Here is a 21,080-nt window from a genome sequence, read left to right as displayed (position 1 = left end):
CAGTTTTCTTTAATTGTTGTTCGTCTGTCCAATATTTACATAGCTTTCACCATCTACGGTGTTAGCGTCCATTTCTGATTTTTGAATGTCTTTAAAATTATGTACTTTTTACAATCGAAAGGAAATCTTTGGAGTCCGTCATTACTGTATATAGTCGAACCGAAACCCAAAGAAAACGGTCGGTTGATAGGTCAGAATTCCCTAAAGAAATATTTCGAGAAACGACTAAGGAGTATACCAATCATTCCACGGTCTCTGTCCGACGTAAGGGTCATGGCCGTGGGTTAACGACGATGACTTTTCACCTCTGTTAGTACGGTGTACTATCTACGTACTAAGTGTATACCTTTAGCCCAGGTCAAAATCTGAAATGGATTTGTGTATATCACGCTTCGTTCTACATACTGACCTCCATTGAAGGTTTACGTAGTGACATAGGTTTTATCTATACGTCCATTTATCATACATGTATATTGCGTGGATTTTGAATCACCGACCTATATATTAACCCCTTCCTTTTGATATCCTATAATATATCACTGATCAATCATATTGAATGATTTTCCATTGGGTAACAAATACATTATATAATAGATCATGTCATTGTTATATAGATTCATATGACAACTAAATATCCAAATATTCCAAGTAAAATGAACTAACCTCCTACTGACATACCTAGTGATACAAATTCCATAAAGTCGTATAATCAATGCACATTATTGATTTTTTATAACTACTAATATGTTAAAATATATCTATAAGATGACCCTTTGAGAAAATAACATAATAACATTACAGCGATGTCAGACCAAAATCTATCTTTTATGATGAATGCGACATAAGAAAGGATACCGTTGTTTACCGTTGTATATTTGATATTCAAAGAGAAAATCTTGAAAAATATGATGATATAAATATGATTATAAATATCATCAGGAGACAATGCCGTTGCCGTTCATGCACTCTCACAATCTTCTGTATAATATTAGCTAAACGATTTACATATGATTGGTGTACAAAGTAAAAAAAACCTGATGACAGTACTTGTATATCTTGTTGTCCCGTCCTTTAGAATTATAAGACTGATTGAGACTGAAATATCACAATAATGTATACCTACAAAAGAAATGAAACTTTGTGTCCTGTGCGACAGCTAAGGTAACTATCAATATTATGATACTTGAGAGTTTCATTTTAACACCTGGGCAAAATGCTTACCAACTCATTCATATTCATGCTATATTCTTTTGATTTCCCTGAATATTTTAGTGATTAATTAATAATTAATTAATTATTATTTAGTGATCAATTTATTTACAAGTTACTGTAACGACATTTTCTTATTTTTTTCTCTGATTGTTTTTTTTGCCATGTGCTTGATTTTTCTTTCATAATAAGGCACAATTTAATCAGCATAACTGTCTCGCGCCACAGAACGCCTAAACCAGACCTATGCTAATATTCATTCGCACGCCTTCATTTATACAGTGCACTATCCATATACCTGTAATCTTACCTCACTATACTATATATTTCAATACACGTGTTTGACACTCCCAGCAGATGTTTTCCTTTTAAACTTGGCACCACTCAAGGTCAATAAGTAGGATTGTTTTCCTTTTAAACTTTGCATCACTTAAGGTCAATAAGTAGGACGACCTGATTGATGTCTGTCCATTAAACAGATTTTTGATTATTGATTGTGACCACTAATATGATGCGTAAAATGTCAACAAAGGGCATTTTATATGTATATATACAGCCATCCTATTATACCTCATAACTCCAGACGTAGTCAAGCTGATAGGTTGTGCACTGTCTATGACTGTGCTTTAAAAGTGCTGTTACCAGTTTAGTATTTGAGAAACATGGACATCTTGGATTTCAGCTCGCTTCTCACCTTTAACACTGTGACATTGGCCATTGTTGTAGTACTGTTAATCCTGTTGGTCAGCCAGTCACTACAATGGCCGGCCAATCTTCCACCTGGTCCAACAGGCTACCCTGTTGTAGGATGCATACCTTTGCTGCGAAACAGAAATATACTTGAGGTGTTTCGAAAATTTCGAGCACAATATGGCGACGTATTTAGCTTGAAGATTGGACCAAAACTCACTGTGGTCATCAACGGAACCGATGCGTTAAAGGAAGCTTTTGTTAAACGTGGGGATGAATTTTCTGACAGACCAAGTGGCTTTTTACCACTGGCCATTCTTCAAAACAGAGGTAAGCTGCGAATAATTTGCTCAATACAAATCAACTACTTCATATTTAAACAGAAACAATACAATAATAATCATTTAGTTAATAGGTGTTGGTTCCCACTCGGGATTGATTCTGATCAAACTAATTGATCAGTGTCGCTTTGCTTTCTTCAACGACCAATTGCGCATGAAAGGGAAGCATACCAACATACAAGTATACAGTGGGAGCGTTCACGAATTAGGATAGCATATTCTGATCGGATAAACAATAAAAAAGTGTATCAACCATTACAGATTTAATGACTGACTAATAGTTTTATCTTTCACGGGTCCTTAACTGTGAAAAATATGACAAACTGTTAACTACTGGAGTGATTATCTTTCTAATTACTGAAGCCACTTTTGATTAATCTGTCTATTGCATTAATCAAATAGGGATAATTGAATAGACAACATGAATTTAAGCTTTAAATGTGTTTTCAATAATAGGTTCAACTTTCCTTGTAGTGAATAATATTAGTATTACTACATTGGTACGCCGAGACTTAAATAAAGCCGTTTAGTTTGTATCTAAACACTGCAATGTAACTATTCTGTACCTTTTTTATTGTGATTGGTTCAGTCCGTGTTAATTGTATTTATACGCTGCGGAATGACATATTTTTTTCACTTATAATGGATGACCGATACATATCTCCGAATAAAATAATGGAAATCGTCATGATTGACAGAATGTTAACGATTACAGCTACACGTATGTAAACGATGAACAAAACGAAGAAGAAATAACACATCTCGAGAATCCTTTTCAACACTAACGTGACAGAACAATCAGCGGACACTTTCTTCGACACACAACATGACTAAACTATTGCTAACAAATCGGGCTTCAACTCTCGCCTTTCACGGTAGTTTGAATGCAATGCTTTATGAAAGCATCTCTCAGCTTTCGTTTTCGTACTAAGTGTCAACGTTTGACGCAAAAAAAATAACAGTTGATTGTATGGTCGTTTGTCGTCCGTGGTCGCTTGCGTTCTATAAAATCGACAGACTTGATTTTCATTTCTTGGCGCTTAAATTGTCTTGTTTCGTATTTCGAACGATTCATATGAAAAATTGAAAAATTTATTAAAAGCAAATTTAAGATGATTTTGTTATTTTTCCGCATTATTTGTTTCTGGCCCTTGCACACGACCGACTTTTGATTTTAGGGAATCTGGTTCAAAAAAGCACTGATAAGTTGTTCGATCAGCTGGCTGAACACAGGTAGAAACGAAAATAAATATGATAAATCGAATTTGTTATTCGTTTCCCTTCATATCAGAGTGATAGTTATAATACTCGTTTTGAAGATTTCAAATTAAAGGAAGTCAAAATTCTTATCATCTATGCAATATGAAGAGAAAGACATGACAGATACTTTTTATATATTTTGTATATAATATAATCATTGTTGTTTGGTAAACATTTTTTTCATCAAGTTTGCTGAAGCTTATGTATATAAGCTAAGTTTAAACTGACAAATCATAAGTCTATGTTTATTAATTCGTAAATTAATTCATAAATTAATAAACCTTGATCTTTATAATTATTAAGAAGTACTTGTGAGGCATATTGACTTATGTTCAGAGTGATACAATATAGATAAGTCTAAGTAGGGCCAGTTTGTTTACGGTTATGATATACAGTATCGGGGCCGGGCAGGCCTAGGTCAACAGGTGATTTGATTGGTCAACAGATTGTTGCAAGCATCTTTTTGTTTTAGCAGAGAATGGCTTGGGCATCGTTTAAATCAGCAACCACCACCATCCCCTGCCACCAACCAGATTATAATCTACTAGTTTTGATAAACCAAATTTAAATCTTTTCAGTGTGCATTGGACTTAAGATATTAAAAGCGTTAAACGTGTAACATGGTGATGTTTTCTATCTATATATATGATACTCCTAACAATTGTGTGGTTTTTCTTTTTTTTTTCTTTTTTTGGTAGCTCAGTTACTATAGTTTATACATATAGGGCTCTCATTCAAAATTATTAATAGATTCAATTTTTCTTTTCATCCCCAAAAAAGTATGCATGAGAAATCTTCACACTATAATGCAAGTATCATACTGTTATCATAATATTCCTACTGCTTTTGCTGATGTATCATCCGAGGTACATAAGTGGAGAATTAGGAATTCATTCACAAATTAATTTATATATCAATTATTACTTAAATCTTATTTGGAAGTATATACATACGTGTAGCTCAGCAAGCTACAACGAATGAGATTTAGGTATATTGTTTTCAACCTGCTCAAGTCAGTTTTTGAGCTCACCATTCCTTATTCGGACCTGTAGCTCAACAAGCTTCACCGAGATGAGGAATAGTATAAACGGGATGAAGTTTAATAATCTTACTGCTGTATGACTGATTCCGCATCCAGACCTGGTAACTCAGCAAGCTACCCTGTGATGGGGAATTCGGCTCAATACTAGCTATGTTCAGATGTGGTCCTCTTCTGCATTCATACTCATATTTAGTTGTTATACTATATATAGTAACTGAGTTGCCCTTTTTGCCAAACAATATATATATGTAATAAGTTTAATAGTTAATATGTTCTGTTTGTTAAATTGGAATTGTCAAGTTCAGTCATGTTTTGTGCATACAATAAATGTATATATGTTTATATCTGTCTTCTCGTGATTTGTTCAGTTTAAGTCTTAATTTAACGTAATGAAATCTCCCGATGATATATAAGACATTCTTATCAACTATTACTTATTCGATCTGTAGAAACCATATGTTATATAGTTTATATAGTTACCGTCAGCCAAGCTCAGCCTTCGTCATCACAGTGCTAATTTCAGCAACAGTTCCAATAATCAACGTACAAAACCAAATAATGTGAAAATTTAACTAGATAATTTGGCGAAATGTGTCAAGATTATATTAAACACGTTAATAAAAATAGAAATAATGTATTTACAGGTATTGGTGGAACTTCTGGTGAACATTGGAAACATACCAGAACATTTTCGTTGTCAACGCTACGGAATTTAGGATTCGGAAGAAGATCGTTGGAATCAAGGATCCAAGAGGAAATAACTGCTTATTTGGACGTCATTGCGAAACAAGACGGGAAACCCTACGATATGAAGGAGATGACAGTGTTAGCAATATCCAATATCATATGTAGTATTACTTTCGGAAATAGATTTGAGTACACTGATGCAAAGTTCAAGCGACTTACATCGCTTTTTGCTGAAAACTTCCGGTTAAATTCGGTCGGAAGTGCTATGAGATCTTTTCCATGGGTAAAATATCTTCCTGGAGATTTCTTCAACGTTAAGAAATTGGTTCATAACCTCAACGATATCAATGGCTTTGTCGCTGAACAAATAGACGAACACCGAAACACACTTCAAGGAGATGACCAGCGCGATTTCATTGATGCTTTTCTGATTCAACAAAAGAAACATGACGTGGGAGATCCGATATTTGATGGTAAGCTGTGATTAAGCTGTGGTTCAATAATTTATGAAAAATGATAAATATCGTTCAAGGCAAAATCAAACAGAAAATATTTCACTGAAGCATGTTACTTAAAATACAATCCAGACAATATTGGCCACTGCATATTTTTATATAGACTTTTATACAAATTAATTGCATTTTATTGGGGACCGCTTAAGGTGGGACAGATATGCAGGTTATAGAGATGGATGTAGTGCAAGTTTGAATGTATACTTTCGGAATACCTTACAATGTCGTTTCAGCATTTGTAAAAATTGTGGACTCCATCAACATTTCTTAAAGTAAATATTCTATGTGCCCTGTCTGGCATATCTTTTGGGATTTTATCTGATTTAGATTTGCCCATTGCAACACTACCTGCTTCCCTTAAAAAAACAGAAAACAAAAAATAAAAGTCCTACCTCGCAAAATACCATGTTTATTTATTTTATTCACAATATCTGCTCTAGAACTGGAACATTAGACATCTGTTGATTATACAGCAGTGAATGCATCCACTACATGTCCGGTTATGGTATTTAATACACTCTTTTTAAAAGAACGCAATTTTTGTACAATTTTTTTCTTCTGTAAACAGATTTGAATGTGATCGTTTCCGTGATGAACCTGTTTATTGCTGGGACCGACACAACAGCTACTACGATTCGCTGGGCGATACTTTATCTCATTCATAACAAACCTATCCAGGATAAACTGCGACAGGAGATAGTGACCGTCGTTGGCACTTCCAGACTTCCATCACTTGCCGACAAACCCGACATGCCTTACTACGAAGCCTTCATGACAGAGGTTCTCCGTATGGGCGACATCGCCCCCCTATCTGTGCCTCACGGAGCAAACAAAGATATCCGGTTCCGAGGGATGGTTATCCCTAAAGGGTCAACTCTTTTACCAAATCTTGATTCCGTTATGACTGATCCAGAATTGTTTGAGAATCCTGATAAATTTCAACCCGAGAGATTTCTAGGAAAAGACGGAAAACTAAATGGCAAGGAAAGAGATGTGTTGGCATTTTCGATAGGTATTGTTTTTGTTGCTGTTTTGTTTGTTTTAAACTGTACATTCTTTTTATTGGTTAGTTTAATATGTTTTGTTTGTTTTATTGTTTTCTCATATCAACATTTTTGCTATGTGTATCTAGATATCAACAGGAATATCTTTTTATATTCAGAAGCGGGTCGATAATAACTAATTTGTATTTTAATTTTGTGATGGTTTTTACCACTCTGTTAGTCCAACCTACCCAGGATAAACAAACGTTGATTTATCTTAATGATAATAAGAAAACGTATCAAGCGAAATCGATGGAGAATAAGAGCAAAACAAATGATAAGGAACTCTCTTCTGGCCTAGAGCCAAGCGGGCTCTGGCCTCTTGTTCCCCCTAGACGGATGGTTTTGATTCCAGCAAGAAACCTTCTTTCAATAGTCGACCTTAGTATTTTTCAAATAGAGGATTATTTGTTTTTTTATGAGGTTAAAGACGTTAAACCTACCGGAATAGATTGGCTTACTTTTCAATGGCCCCCATATCAATCAATATTTTGTTTGTAATTCGCACTCGATTACATGTATTAGTTACTTTTTAAAAATCTAACTTTATTCTTATAGGGCGACGAGTTTGTCTTGGGGAATCCTTGGCAAGGATGGAACTATTTCTGTTCATGACGTCGTTACTGCAGAGATTTGAGTTTCTCCCAGAGAGCAAAGACAAGCTTCCATCTTTCGATGCGACTTTGGGACTGGCACGAGCGTCAATGGACTACAGCTGTCGCGCTGTTAAACTGAAGTAAAACAAACATAAATCGACAGGATGTTTATACATAAGCTTGTTGCTTCAGTTTGTGTGTTTAGAATGTCATCATAGCTTTGTAACGGCTTTATTAGAAATGTGTAGGGTACATTCTAATGAAGATATATCTACTAGTGATAGAATATGTGTTGTGATCTGTAACGTTTTCATTTCGTGTGCGTGTTTGGAATCCCTGTATGATTGTCTTCAACCAGTGACAGGAGCACAAAACGTTTTTAGAAGGTTCGTCCCAGACTAAGCATTTTGACCAAAGGCAAAACAAGGCTCGATACGTTTCATTTCAAGTTATTTTAATAATTCAAAAACATTAATTCCAATGATGAATTCAACACACATTTTTCTAGTGAATTAAAATACTTAAAACTGGATATTTTGTCTTATTATTCATGGGTCCTAAGTGCTTCTGAACGTATTCCCTCCCGGAACATTTCCAATTCTGGTAAATTAGCATACCATGGTTGCTCTGGTTGAAATTCAGGTTCTGACTGTTGACAGTTACTGAAATAAATTAATTACCACTACTTTGGTAAAAGTTATTTATAAATAGATATATGAGTTGGTCATTTGGTTTAAAACCACTTATAACCAGGATTCATGTACCGGTTCCGTAACCGATACTGGTTCTGTTACCAATACCGGTTCTGTAGTAACCGATACCGGTTCTCTTATTTTTTCCAAGGGAATTATTTATGTAGAATAACTTCTACACTAAGTATATGAATTTCATTATAAAAAAAAATGGAACAAATACTGGTTATCTGGTTAAAACCTCTGTAACCACAAAAGGTTCCAGTAATGAAATTATTGTACCAATACTGGTTCTGTTGGTAACCGATACTGGTTCACCTGAGGTGCTATTATGGGGAAATAATCAACCACTTATTGGTTTTATTATAATTAAAATAGGCAACCAATGGTAAAACTTATGAACCAGGGTATCGTTTCACAAAGCTTCGTAACTTACGAACGTTCGTAAATATTTACGAAAAAGTTACGCAAAACTTACGAATTTCGTAAGTGCGTTTCACAAAGGTGTTCGTAACTTTTTTCGTATCTTACGTCAAAATCGTACGTTCTCCCGGTAAAAATATACCACTCTCTAACTTGGAGGTAAAAAAGGACGACACTTCTGGGGTGAAAATTGTACGCCGGTCCTATTCCCGGGTCACGTACACAGACTATGAACTTTAATTTGTTCTATCAAAACAACCCTATTATTGAGAGAAGATCATTTTTTCTATAAAATTCCAATTCTAATTGTTTATCATGCGTTAAAACAAACAGTAACACGCAATTTTCACAGATTTTGCTCAATGCTCAAAGACATACATAATGTTCTTAAAATAGACCATATGTTGGCACAGTCTGCGAATATGCGTACAATTAGTTTCATGACAATGCGTATTTTGCCGGCATCCCTCCTCGACTTTCAAAACCCGGTTTCCACCTCGAAACAATCGCTCACAAGGCATATTCGTTCTCTTATGCTAATTTGTAAATGAGTACGACGTCATTTTCTGTTCAAAAAGGCATGCCTGCGCACGATTTTAAATTGTTTTCGTAAGTTACGACAGGGTTGATATGGCGTCATCTTCGCTAGCCAAGGCTTCTGATTACGTTACACTCCACGAACCCTTGGCGGATATAGTCGTGTTCAAACCGTCGCGCCCTGGAATCCCAGGGCACCCAATCAAATCGCGTTTTACATTCTGGCTTGGTTTCGCAGTAAACAAAAAATGAGGCACCCAGTACAGAGCTACATTGCCGACTATGTCATGGCATTTTACCTAAATACAAAAATCACAATCTTTGGGGGAACATTCGCAGTGTTTGATCAATTCATATAAGTCATTGATAACATATCTCATCGAAATGACACCAAACCTCGATGTGTGTTTGTAAACATCACCGATGAAGTAAATCGGTAACGCTTGTTTTGATTGGTCGAAAATTTCATGCGTGAAGGGTGGTAATTTCGAATCACCGCTAGAGGGCCAGAACTGACGCCTATATCTGCCAAGGGTTCGCGGAGTGTAACGTAATCAGAAGCCTTGGCTAGCGAAGATGATATGGCGTAAAGTTACGCAAGGTTTTTGCGTAACTTACGAACGTTCGTAAGTTACGAAGTTTTTGTGAAACGCTTAGTAATTCGTAAATGTGACTAACGCAAATTTCGTAAGTTACGAAGCTTTGTGAAACGATACCCTGGACTGGAAATAGGTCTTGTTTCCTATTTCCTTACCATTTCTGAAGTTGTGTCTACCATTGCTGGTTGGTTAAGTGATCCCATTTATGCGGGCTAAGCACCGTCTGAGATTGGAATGTCGATGGAAGGGAGACAACCTGTATTTATACTGTATCGCGGCAACGCACGCGACCGACCATTTCCGGTTTCACATACAGGAGAGTTCCAGCTGTCATTGTTGTCTGCCTTCCTTCGTCAGTGGAAAACAATTAAAAATAACCATCGGAAACTCTTGTAACAAGGCAAATTCCTTATGAATAATTCGATAAGGCTTCCAAGTATATCTTGTTACCGTAGTTTATCCCATAACTACGCTTGTTTCACAACCGATATTTCACGTGATAAAATTCATAGCGGTGTGTTATTGTTTTTGTTTACACACCGCAGTGTGTAACCACTTTCTAAGCTTACGATTGGTCATTTGTGACCTCCAACAAATCTGATTGGCTAACCTCTGGCCTTTGACCACGGACTATTTTTACTACTCTCACTTATCTTTTTTTTCTCGTCTGTCTTCAAAAGATCAGCATGTACACATTTTTTGGAGTTGTCGGTGCTCAACATTAGCATAACTGGATGAGAGGGGTGTCATCATGGGAATGTCAATCAATCTGGGGTTTGAGTCGTACGAAATATAATTTGATGATGGTAAAATAGACGACGCACGGAAGCGAGATATTAGGCCTACATCGATGGGCCTAACGGACCAAAACTGACCCCCCCCCCCCCCCCCCCCCCCCCCCCCCCCTTGTTCTAGATATGGACCCCGATAGCCGTGAATGAATTATCAAAATAATGAACAAATGTAATACAGAATGGTTTAATCGCTGTCTTTAATCGTAGTCATTGGAATGAAACGACCGCAGCATCTAACGTAACTGTTACTGTTAGGCAGCTTCCCTTTTTCTAGTTCGATATCATTTGGTACGGATATAGTAGGACCTAGATTACAAACAGAAAAAAATCAACGAATAAACACTTTCTTATCATTTCACTTACCTTTATTACGATTATATTTATCCCAAACACAAAAATGTAAAAATCATCTTGGAACATTTGTCTCATGTCAGTAAACTCTATACTCTATGTCTCTGAAACTGATGAGATTTCGTGTAAACACATGGACAAACGTAAACTGCATAGGCCTATTGCTCCACACTCCAGCTCGGTTTCCGAAATATTTGTTGAAATGCACGATGTCTTCAATGAATAAATCTCAGAATGAACATTTAACATCATAATAACCAGTACCTACGAAATCCAGGAAAGGACCGATAATTGATTCTGACAATGATTAGTCTAATATTCAGTGGTGACGTTCGACTTCGCGATGACGGTGTCGTCTTCGAATATTTTGAGCGGAGTTATTTAAACAAGTTACCTATTAATAAATTACACCGACACAATGACTTTCAAAGTAATATTTCGTTTTGTAAAATAATATCATTTACAAATATAGTACAGAGGATATGAGTCGTGCATCTAAAATAGATGATAAGCTTTCGTTTAAAACGACCTATATTTTGTCGGGTAGTGATTTGGGTCACGGAATTTAGTTGCTACGTTGGGAGAATTTGAACATGACAGACTTACATTTGTAAGTAAAGAAGTTATGGGATAAACAAGTTTCCCTACTCGTGACGATTGTTTATCATTTTTATCCGACTCTCGTTAGTTAATTTTCTAATTTTCAAAAGACACTCGCTAAAGCTCGTGTCTTTTCAAAATTAGAAAATTAACTAACTCGAGTTGGATAAAAATGATAAACAATCTCCACTCGTTTGGGAACCTCTATTTCTCTGTAATTGTTTTATTTCACTTCGATTTTACACTTGAAGCGTAAAGTGAACGAACCATGTGCTTCCGGGTGCTGGCGTGCCGCCATTTACCGGACAATTTACAACTGGATATGATTTTATACCAACTGTAGAATGTTAATACTTGATGCTTTATATACGGGTTAATTATATTACCCTCTTAAATCGTTCACCGCAGTATTAACTTGTCTTTTTGTGGTCGGATATAATTCATAAACCAGACGTGGTTCTCGTCATATTGTGTTAGCATGCGTACGGGAAAATCCCGGCATGTCGATCAAATATTTCGACCTTAAAGTGTATTTGGCACATATTGACGACTTATTTTGTCTTCAAGGGAGTCTGATATGCGTTACAGATCACTCAATGACATTTACACGATTGAATAATCTAATCAGAAGTATGAAATGGCTACCTAGCCGCATGCTAATTTTTATGCCATAATTTTGCATCTTTATGAATAATACTGTTTGCGACAGATCAGGTGCTGGGGATATATGGGACATAAAACCAAATAATAAAGCATGTTGTTGGAGTCGGGGTCACCTTTCAATTTTAACAAATTTACGATGGATATTAAATTATGCCTAATATACCGACCTGCTAAGTTAGTGGTATTAATATGCTCAGGTAATCTGAAAATATTCGGACAATGTTATCAGTAGGTGGGCGCCAGATATCCCCCACATGTACCATTTTCGTCTCCAGGCATTCACACAGGAACCATTTTCGCCTTAAGCTGGGTAACACAGAACCACACCGACCGTTTCACACGGACGTTGAACCTCCCGAATCCCGCAATTGCGAATCAAGTTATATCAACTTAATAAATCAATCACTCTTGTTGGCCCAGATGGAAGTTTGCAAGGAGTCTTACTTTCGGAGGAAACCACAGTACCCGGAGAAAACCCACGTTGTCGGGCAGGCGACAGACAAGTGTGTTCCCAGTCTGCCATCTGAACACAGAGACCATATCAGTCTAAATACGGAATCCAATTGTTTATACCTAATCATAGTGTTTATATGTTTACCTTTTATGCATTCGAGATTTTTTAAATTATATTGGAAATGTAGTCATCAAGTTGTTTATCAATTACAGACATTTTGTGAGGTCATTATGGTGTTACACTCACCATTGATCGCCCGAGATTTGTATTTATATTCTATCTGGTTGGTACAACACCATATTAACCGAAGAAAAGGTCTTTACTGATTACATAAGATATGAAACTTGTTTGTTTGCTAAAGAATGGAATTGCATTATGCCAACCTTGATAACAGGTAATTTACATTTTGGCATTCATTGTAACAATGTAACGTCAGATTTGTTTACGACGTCATAAAGATGTTTCTTGAAATGGAAGCGTATGGTCAATGTCACAAAATACTGACCTCCACGTTACCATGTCTTTGGATATGGGAATTGAGGAAATTCATATCATATTTAATATATTCAATTTTATTTCATTTATACCCTTAATAAATCTGGATTTGCTTAGAAATATTTTCTATTGTTATAGTTTCTGCCTCTTCTACACAATGTACCGGATACCCATTGTTTTTGTCTCTGTTTGTGTCGTTCGACAGCTCAGCTGCTTTATATATACTAAAAGTCATGACAGTGAATAAAGAATGACTGTCCCCTCAGTTGTCTGGTGTAATTCTATATTCTTTCTTTACCAATCTTTGTGAAAGTGAAGCGCCTGGTCAATAGCTCTGCGATAAATATTACTTTTAAAAGTAGTTATACCGTTTACTCTGATATAACGTTCCCTCAGTTATCTTTAACTGTTGTTCGTCTGTCCAATATTTACATAGCTTTCACCATCGACGGTCATCTACGGTCCTGACAATCACAGACCATGGGACGCTGGGCACATAGAATCTCGTTTCGGCTCTAAAAAGTAACCAATCAAATACCACCATACATGTGGAACTTCTGAGCTGTTTTGTTTAAAACCAATTTTGAGGATTTATTTCACGGGGGCCGCCACCAAAACATGCAATATATCATGTACATTTACTGTTAACCATCATTGAGAGAAGGATGATACCACGAGTACGCTGCATGTCTTCACATGTATCTCGCTATAGATTTACTTTTTTATGTTAGCGTCCATTTCTGATTTTTGAAAGTCTTTAAAATTATGTACTTTTTACAATCGAAAGGAAATCTTTGGAGGCCGTCATTACTGTATATAGTCGAACCGAAACCCAAAGAAAACGGTCGGTTGATAGGTCAGAATTCCCTAAAGAAATATTTCGAGAAACGACTAAGAGTATACCAATCATTCCACGGTCTCTGTCCGACGTAAGGGTCATGGCCGTGGGTTAACGACGATGACTTTTCACCTCTGTTAGTACGGTGTACTATCTACATGTATACCTTTAGCCCAGGTCAAAATCTGAAATGGATTTGTGTATATCACGCTTCGTTCTACATACTGACCTCCATTGAAGGTTTACGTAGTGACATAGGTTTTATTTGTTAACGTCCATTTATCATACATGTATATTGCGTGGATTTTGAATCACCGACCTATATATTAACCCCTTCCTTTTGATATCCTATACTATATCACTGATCAATCATATTGAATGATTTTCCATTGGGTAACAAATACATTATATAATAGATCATGTCATTGCTATATAGATTCATATGACAACTAAATATCCAAATATTCCACGTAAAATGAGCTAACCTCCTACTGACATACTTAGTGATACAAGTTCCATAAAGTCGTATAATCAATGCACATTATTGATTTTTTATAACTACTAATATGTTAAAATATATCTATAAGATGACCCTTTGAGAAAATAACATAATAACATTACAGCGATGTCAGACCAAAATCTATATTTTATGATGAATGCGACATAAGAAAGGATACCGTTGTTTACCGTTGTATATTTGATATTCAAAGAGAAAATCTTGAAAAATATGATGATATAAATATGATTATAAATATCATCAGGAGACAATGCCGTTGCCGTTCATGCACTCTCACAATCTTCTGTATAATATTAGCTAAACGATTTACATATGATTGGTGTACAAAGTAAAAAACCTGATGACAGTACTAATATATCTTGTTGTCCCGTCCTTTAGAATTATAAGACTGATTGAGACTGAAATATCACAATAATGTATACCTACAAAAGAAATGAAACTTTGTGTCCTGTGCGACAGCTAAGGTAACTATCAATATTATGATACTTGAGTTTCATTTTAACACCTGGGCAAAATGCTTACCAACTCATTCATATACATGCTATATTCTTTTGATTTCCTGAATATTTTAGTGATTAATTAATAATTAATTAATTAACATTTATTGATCAATTTATTTACAAGTTACTGTAACGACATTTTCTTATTTTTTTTCTCTGATTGTTTTTTTGCCATGTGCTTGATTTTTTCTTTCATAATATGGCACAATTTAATCAGCATAACTGTCTCGCGCCACAGAACGCCTAAACCAGACCTATGCTAATATTCATTCGCACGCCTTCATTTATACAGTGCACTATCCATATACCTGTAATCTTACCTCACTATACTATATATTGACACTCCCAGCAGATGTTTTCCTTTTAAACTTTGCACCACTCAAGGTCAATAAGTAGGATTGTTTTCCTTTTAAACTTTGCATCACTTAAGGTCAATAAGTAGGACGACCTGATTGATCTCTGTCCATTAAACAGATTTTTGATTATTGATTGTGACCACTAATATGATGCGTAAAATGTCAACAAAGGGCATTTTATACGTATATATACAGCCATCCTATTACACCTCATAACTCCAGACGTAGTCAAGCTGATAGGTTGTGCACTGTCTATGACTGTGCTTTAAAAGTGCTGTTACCAGTTTAGTATTTGAGAAACATGGACATCTTGGATTTCAGCTCGCTTCTCACCTTTAACACTGTGACAGTGGCCATTGTTGTAGTACTGTTAATCCTGTTGGTCAGCCAGTTACTACAATGGCCGGCCAATCTTCCACCTGGTCCAACAGGCTACCCTGTTGTAGGATGCATACCTTTGCTTCGAAACAGAAATATACTTGAGGTGTTTCGAAAATTTCGAGCACAATATGGCGACGTATTTAGTTTGAAGATTGGACCAAACCTCACTGTGGTCATCAACGGAACCGATGCATTAAAGGAAGCTTTTGTTAAACGTGGGGATGAATTTTCTGACCGACCAGGTGGATTTCTATCAAAAAATATATTTAAAAACAGAGGTAAGCTGCGAATTCCTTCAATACCAATCGACTATTAATCTTTTAGCAGAAACAATACAATAATAATTATATAATTAATAGGTGTTGGTTCCCACTCGGGATGGATGCAGATCAAACTAATTGAAGCCATTGTCAGTGTCGGTTTGCTTTATTCAACGACCAATTGGGCAGGATAGCGAAGCTTACCAACAAACAAGTATACAGAGGGAGTATTTATGAATAAGAATAGCTTACTATCATAGGATAAACGCTACAAGTGATGTATTTAGCCATTATAGATTTCATGACTGTAACTTATAGTTGGTATCTTTCACGGGTCCTTAACTGAGAAAAATATGCCATCCTGTTAACTACTGGAGTGATCATCTTTCTAATTACTAAAGCTACTTTTAATTTATCTATGTATTGCATATATTAAAAATAATCAAAAATAATTGAATATACAACATGAATTTAATTTTTATATGCGTTTTCAATAATAGGTTCAATTTTCCTGGCAGTGAATACTATTAGTATTACTACATTGATGTTTCCTCTAAATCATCGAACTACATATATTACTGTAGTGTGTTGCTGTTGTTTTTCCGACTTACGTATTTTTCTTTAAATAAAGCAATTTAATTTTTATTTTTACACCTGTGCAATATAACTAATCTGTGTTTTCATTGTGATTGGTTCAATCCGTGTGCAATTTATTTATACGGAATTACTTACTTTTTTTTACTTATGGTAGATGACCAATACATTTCTCCGAATAAAATCATGGAAATCATTGTGATTTACAGAATGTTAACGATTACAGCTATGAAGAAGAAATAAAACATAGAGAAGAGAAGAGAATCTTTTCAATACCAACGTGCCAAAACAATCAGCTGACACTTTCTTCGACAAACAACATGATCAAACTAACCAATCGGGCGTCAACTTTCGCCTTTCAGGGTAGTGTGAATGCAATATTTTGTGAAGTCATCTTTCGCACAAAATGTCAACGTGTGACGCCGAAAAATGAACAGTTGATTGTGTGGTCGCTTGCGTTTTATAAAATGTTTCTTACTTACAAACGATTCATATGTAAAATGGAACAATTTCTTAAAAGCAAATTTTAGAAGAGTTTTTTTTTTCGCACTACTTTTGTCGGTCCCTTGCACTCGACCGACGTTTGATTTTAGTGATCTGGTTCAAAATGGCGCTGATCAGTTGATCGATCAGCTGGTTGAACACTTAAACCTGGTAGAAACGGAAGTAAATATGAGTCATATGATAAATAGAATATGTTATTCGTTTCTCTTCATATTATAGTTATGATATACGTTTTAAAGTTTTCAAGATAAAAGAGATAAAATCTCGTATCATAAATCAAATATGAAGGGAAATACATGACAAATCCTCGATATATTTTGTATATAATATCCTTGTTTGGTCGGTCTTTTTTTTTTTCATCAAGTTGATATATCAGACATTCTGATCTATGATAATTAATTCGATCTCTAGAAACTATCAGTTATAGTACTGTCAACCAAGCTCTGTATTCGAACAGTTCCAATAAACAACGTACAAAATCAAATAATGGAGATTTTAACAAGGTAATTTTTCGAAATGTATCAAGATTATATGAAACACATTAATACAAATAATCTATTCGTAGGTATTGGTGGAACTTCTGGTGAACACTGGAAACATACCAGGACCTTTTCGTTGTCAACGTTACGGAATTTAGGATTCGGAAGAAGATCGTTGGAATCAAGGGTCCAAGAGGAAATAGCTGCTTATCTGGACGTTATTGAGAAACAAAACGGGAAACCCTACGACATGAAGGAGATGACAGTGTTAGCAATATCTAATATCATATGTAGTATTACTTTCGGAAATAGATTTGAGTACACTGATGCAAAGTTCAAGCGACTTACATCGCTTATTGCTGAGAACTTCCGGTTAAATTCGGTCGGAAGTGCTGTAAGATCTTTTCCATGGGTAATATATCTTCCTGGAGATTTCTTCAACGTTAAGAAATTGGTTCAAAACTTCACCGATATCAAAGATTTTGTCGCTGAACAAATAGATGAACATCGAAACACAATTGGAGAAGATTGTCAGCGCGATTTCATTGATGCTTTTCTGATACAACAAAAGAAACATGGCGAGGGAGATCCGATATATGATGGTAAGCTCTGACTAAACTGTAATTTAATAATTCATGAAAAATATCGTTCAAGGCAAAATCAAATAGAAAACATTTCACTAAAGTATTTAACTTAAAATACAATCCAGACAATATTGGCCACTGCATGAAACAGATAATATGAACGGGTAGTTTTTATATAGTCTTTTACACAAATGAATTACATTGTATTGGGGGCCGCATTAGGTGGGATAGATATGCAGCTTATACAGATGACAATAGTGCAAGTTTGATTGTAATATCAGCATTTGTAAGAATTTCGGACTCCATTAACATTTCTTAAAGTAAATATTCCATGTGCCCTGTGTGGCATTTCCTTGAGGATTTTATCTGATTTGGCCAATTTCTCCCTAACAAAAAAGGGAAACAAAAAACAAACGCACAAATCCCGCCTCCCAAAATGTTATGTTTATTTATTTTTTACAAAACACAACATCTGCTCTAGAACTGGAGCATTAGATATCTGTTGATTATACAGCAGTGGAGGTATCCACTACATGTCCGGTTATGGTATTTAATACACTCTTTTCAGAAGAAAATTTTCGTACATAAGTAAGTTCTTTTTCTTCTGTAAACAGATATGAATGTGACAGCTTCCGTGATGAACCTGTTTATTGCTGGGACTGACACAACAGCTACCTCGATTCGCTGGGCGATACTTTACCTCATTCTTAACAAACCGATCCAGGACAAACTCCGAAAGGAGATAGTGAGAGTGGTCGGAACTTCCAGACTTCCATCACTTGCCGACAAACCCGAGATGCCTTACTTCGAAGCCTTCATAACAGAGGTTCTCCGTATGGGCGACATCGCCCCCCTCTCTGTGCCTCACGGAGCAAAGAAAGATATCCGGTTCCGGGGCATGGTTATCCCTAAAGGATCAACTCTTATACCAAATCTTGATTCCGTTATGACGGATCCGGAATTGTTTGAGAATCCTGATAAGTTTCAACCCGAGAGATTTCTAGGAAAAGACGGAAAACTCAATGGCAAGGAAAGGGATGTGTTGGCATTTTCGTTAGGTAAATTATTTTGGTGTTTGGTTCTTTTTTTCATTACTTGTATTTGTTAATTTAATATGTTTTGTACGTTTTATTGTTTTCTCGTTTGAACATCTTTGCTATACATATGTACAGACCAACAGGAATGTCCTTTTATAGCCAGAAGCAGGTCGATAATAACTGTTTATTTTTATTTTATGATGGGGGCGGTAGGGGTAATAAAATCAGAACAAATGATAAGAAACTTTCTTTCGGCAGAGAGCCAAGCGGCCTGTGGCCTCTTGTTCCTCTTTGGAAACAATATAGTGTTGTGAGGTTATAGACTGTTAAAACTGTTGAAAGAATAAAAAAGATTACTTGATTATGCAAAAACCAGCATCCACATAGGTTAAGATGAAAACGTAACCGAGCCCAACTCTAGCAAGTAATCTACCGTCTCTAGACGACCTTATTATTTTTCAAATAGTGGATTGTTTGCTGTATTTACGAGGTAAAAGACGCCTTCCCTACCGGAATACATGGGCTTAGTTATATGTTTTCAATGGCATCCATATCAATCTGTATTTTGTAATTCGCGCTCGATTACATGTCTCAGTTTCTTTTTCTTAAACTAACTTAATTCTTACAGGGCGACGAGTTTGCCTTGGGGAATCCTTGGCAAGGATGGAACTATTTCTGTTCATGACGTCGTTAGTCCAGAGATTTGAGTTTCTCCCGGAGAGCACAGACAAGCTTCTGTCTTTCGACGCGACGTTGGGAGTGACACGAGCTTCAAAAGACTACAGCTGTCGTGCTGTCAAACTTGTATAAATAAAAATCAGAAAAAGAATGCCAAAATCCACCGGACTTTGTGGTATTATATCTCAGTGGTAAATATTTGTTATACCTTTATCTAAATGCATCAAATCAAATAAATTGTATAATATAGACATCTAACATATAAGTTTTGTGATTATATAATGGATGTTTTTGTTTGTGTCATTGTTTATCTGTTATTTTCGATTTTTAATGTTAACTGATATATGCTGTAATTTAATTCATTTTGACTCTTCCATTCTACAGTATTTATGTTGTATTAAATGTCATAATATCCTTTCTACAAATCTTGGAGATTGCGGGTGGTAGACATTTGTTTGGCGTAACGTGCAAACCACGTTTTAATTCATTTGAATATGTTTTGAATAAATACTCATTGAAATAAAGTTTTTAAAACGAAGAAGAAATTGAAATATGGGGTAGTTTGTAGAAATAGAAGAGAGGAAGCTGTTATAATGTTTACATCTAGAAGGAAGGATAATGATACGTGTTCTGTAACTTCTCTTTCAGGCGAAGCCATTTGATGGTTGGTATTGCTTATTATCTATTATATGCTGGTGTATTTGGAACAAAATAGTGTTTACGGTCATGTTTGAGAGCTTCTTATGTATTTTACTATGCCTATGCATACATGTATTCATAGGATAAATGTAGACATAAAATAAATTTGGGTTCGCATTGCTTCAGTTTGAGTATATTCAAGACTTGTTTTGTAATCTAGAACAGCCAGACCAGCTGTATTTGATAAGTGGTCGGTGAAACATACATAATGTTGTAAAAATCTTTTTTGGGAAAAGGCGAGATGTAACCAACTTTATTAATGGTATGCAGAAATATATGATGAGTTTAACTAGTATATGATTACACTTGCATTGCATTGTTACAAGATGAAGATGATCAAGCCCAATGTTATACATTTTCGATAATTACGCGTAATGATTAGGTTTGCGCATCGATATCGGGTGGCCTCTTTACGCACTTGTCAAAGCATAAGTGCGCGGTGGTAAATTATGATGTTATGCAATACGTTAAAAGAAAATATATCAATTTTGCATTGTCAATTCAGAAAAAAAACAATGTCTAAATATTTAAATAGATATTGTAAAATATGTTGATTGCATTGCATTGCATTGCAGCGCCATCCCATGTTTTTTCGATTAATTCGGCTGTTCTATGAAGCTGACCAATGAGTAAATTATGATTTTTTTCCCATTTTTTTAGTCATA

General features: G+C 35.6%; 2 protein-coding genes across 2 annotated transcripts; both read left to right on the top strand.

Moving 5' to 3' along the window:
* Window positions 1–1,300: 1,300 nt before the first annotated feature.
* On the top strand, window positions 1,301–7,912 carry LOC117329243 (cytochrome P450 2B5-like). The gene is made up of 4 exons (XM_033887088.1): window positions 1,301–2,229; window positions 5,187–5,702; window positions 6,310–6,753; window positions 7,343–7,912. The coding sequence occupies exons 1-4, from the start codon at window positions 1,872–1,874 to the stop codon at window positions 7,522–7,524; spliced, it is 1,500 nt and encodes a 499-aa protein (XP_033742979.1). The 5' UTR covers window positions 1,301–1,871; the 3' UTR covers window positions 7,525–7,912.
* A 7,405-nt stretch (window positions 7,913–15,317) lies between these two features.
* On the top strand, window positions 15,318–20,540 carry LOC117329241 (cytochrome P450 2J6-like). The gene is made up of 4 exons (XM_033887087.1): window positions 15,318–15,858; window positions 17,504–18,019; window positions 18,616–19,059; window positions 19,667–20,540. The coding sequence occupies exons 1-4, from the start codon at window positions 15,501–15,503 to the stop codon at window positions 19,846–19,848; spliced, it is 1,500 nt and encodes a 499-aa protein (XP_033742978.1). The 5' UTR covers window positions 15,318–15,500; the 3' UTR covers window positions 19,849–20,540.
* Window positions 20,541–21,080: the final 540 nt, after the last annotated feature.

Source organism: Pecten maximus, chromosome 6, assembly GCF_902652985.1.
Source record: "Pecten maximus chromosome 6, xPecMax1.1, whole genome shotgun sequence".
Lineage (NCBI taxonomy): Eukaryota > Metazoa > Mollusca > Bivalvia > Pectinida > Pectinidae > Pecten > Pecten maximus.
This window is presented reverse-complemented; position numbering and strand designations above follow the sequence as displayed.

Coding starts and splice junctions, on each gene's coding strand:
- LOC117329243 (XM_033887088.1), top strand. CDS start 1,872: ATGGACATCTTGGATTTCAGCTCGCTTCTCACCTTTAACACTGTGACA. Junction 5,703..6,309: donor GGGAGATCCGATATTTGATG/GTAAGCTGTGAT, acceptor TTCTGTAAACAG/ATTTGAATGTGATCGTTTCC. Junction 6,754..7,342: donor TGTGTTGGCATTTTCGATAG/GTATTGTTTTTG, acceptor TTATTCTTATAG/GGCGACGAGTTTGTCTTGGG.
- LOC117329241 (XM_033887087.1), top strand. CDS start 15,501: ATGGACATCTTGGATTTCAGCTCGCTTCTCACCTTTAACACTGTGACA. Junction 15,859..17,503: donor AAATATATTTAAAAACAGAG/GTAAGCTGCGAA, acceptor ATCTATTCGTAG/GTATTGGTGGAACTTCTGGT. Junction 18,020..18,615: donor GGGAGATCCGATATATGATG/GTAAGCTCTGAC, acceptor TTCTGTAAACAG/ATATGAATGTGACAGCTTCC.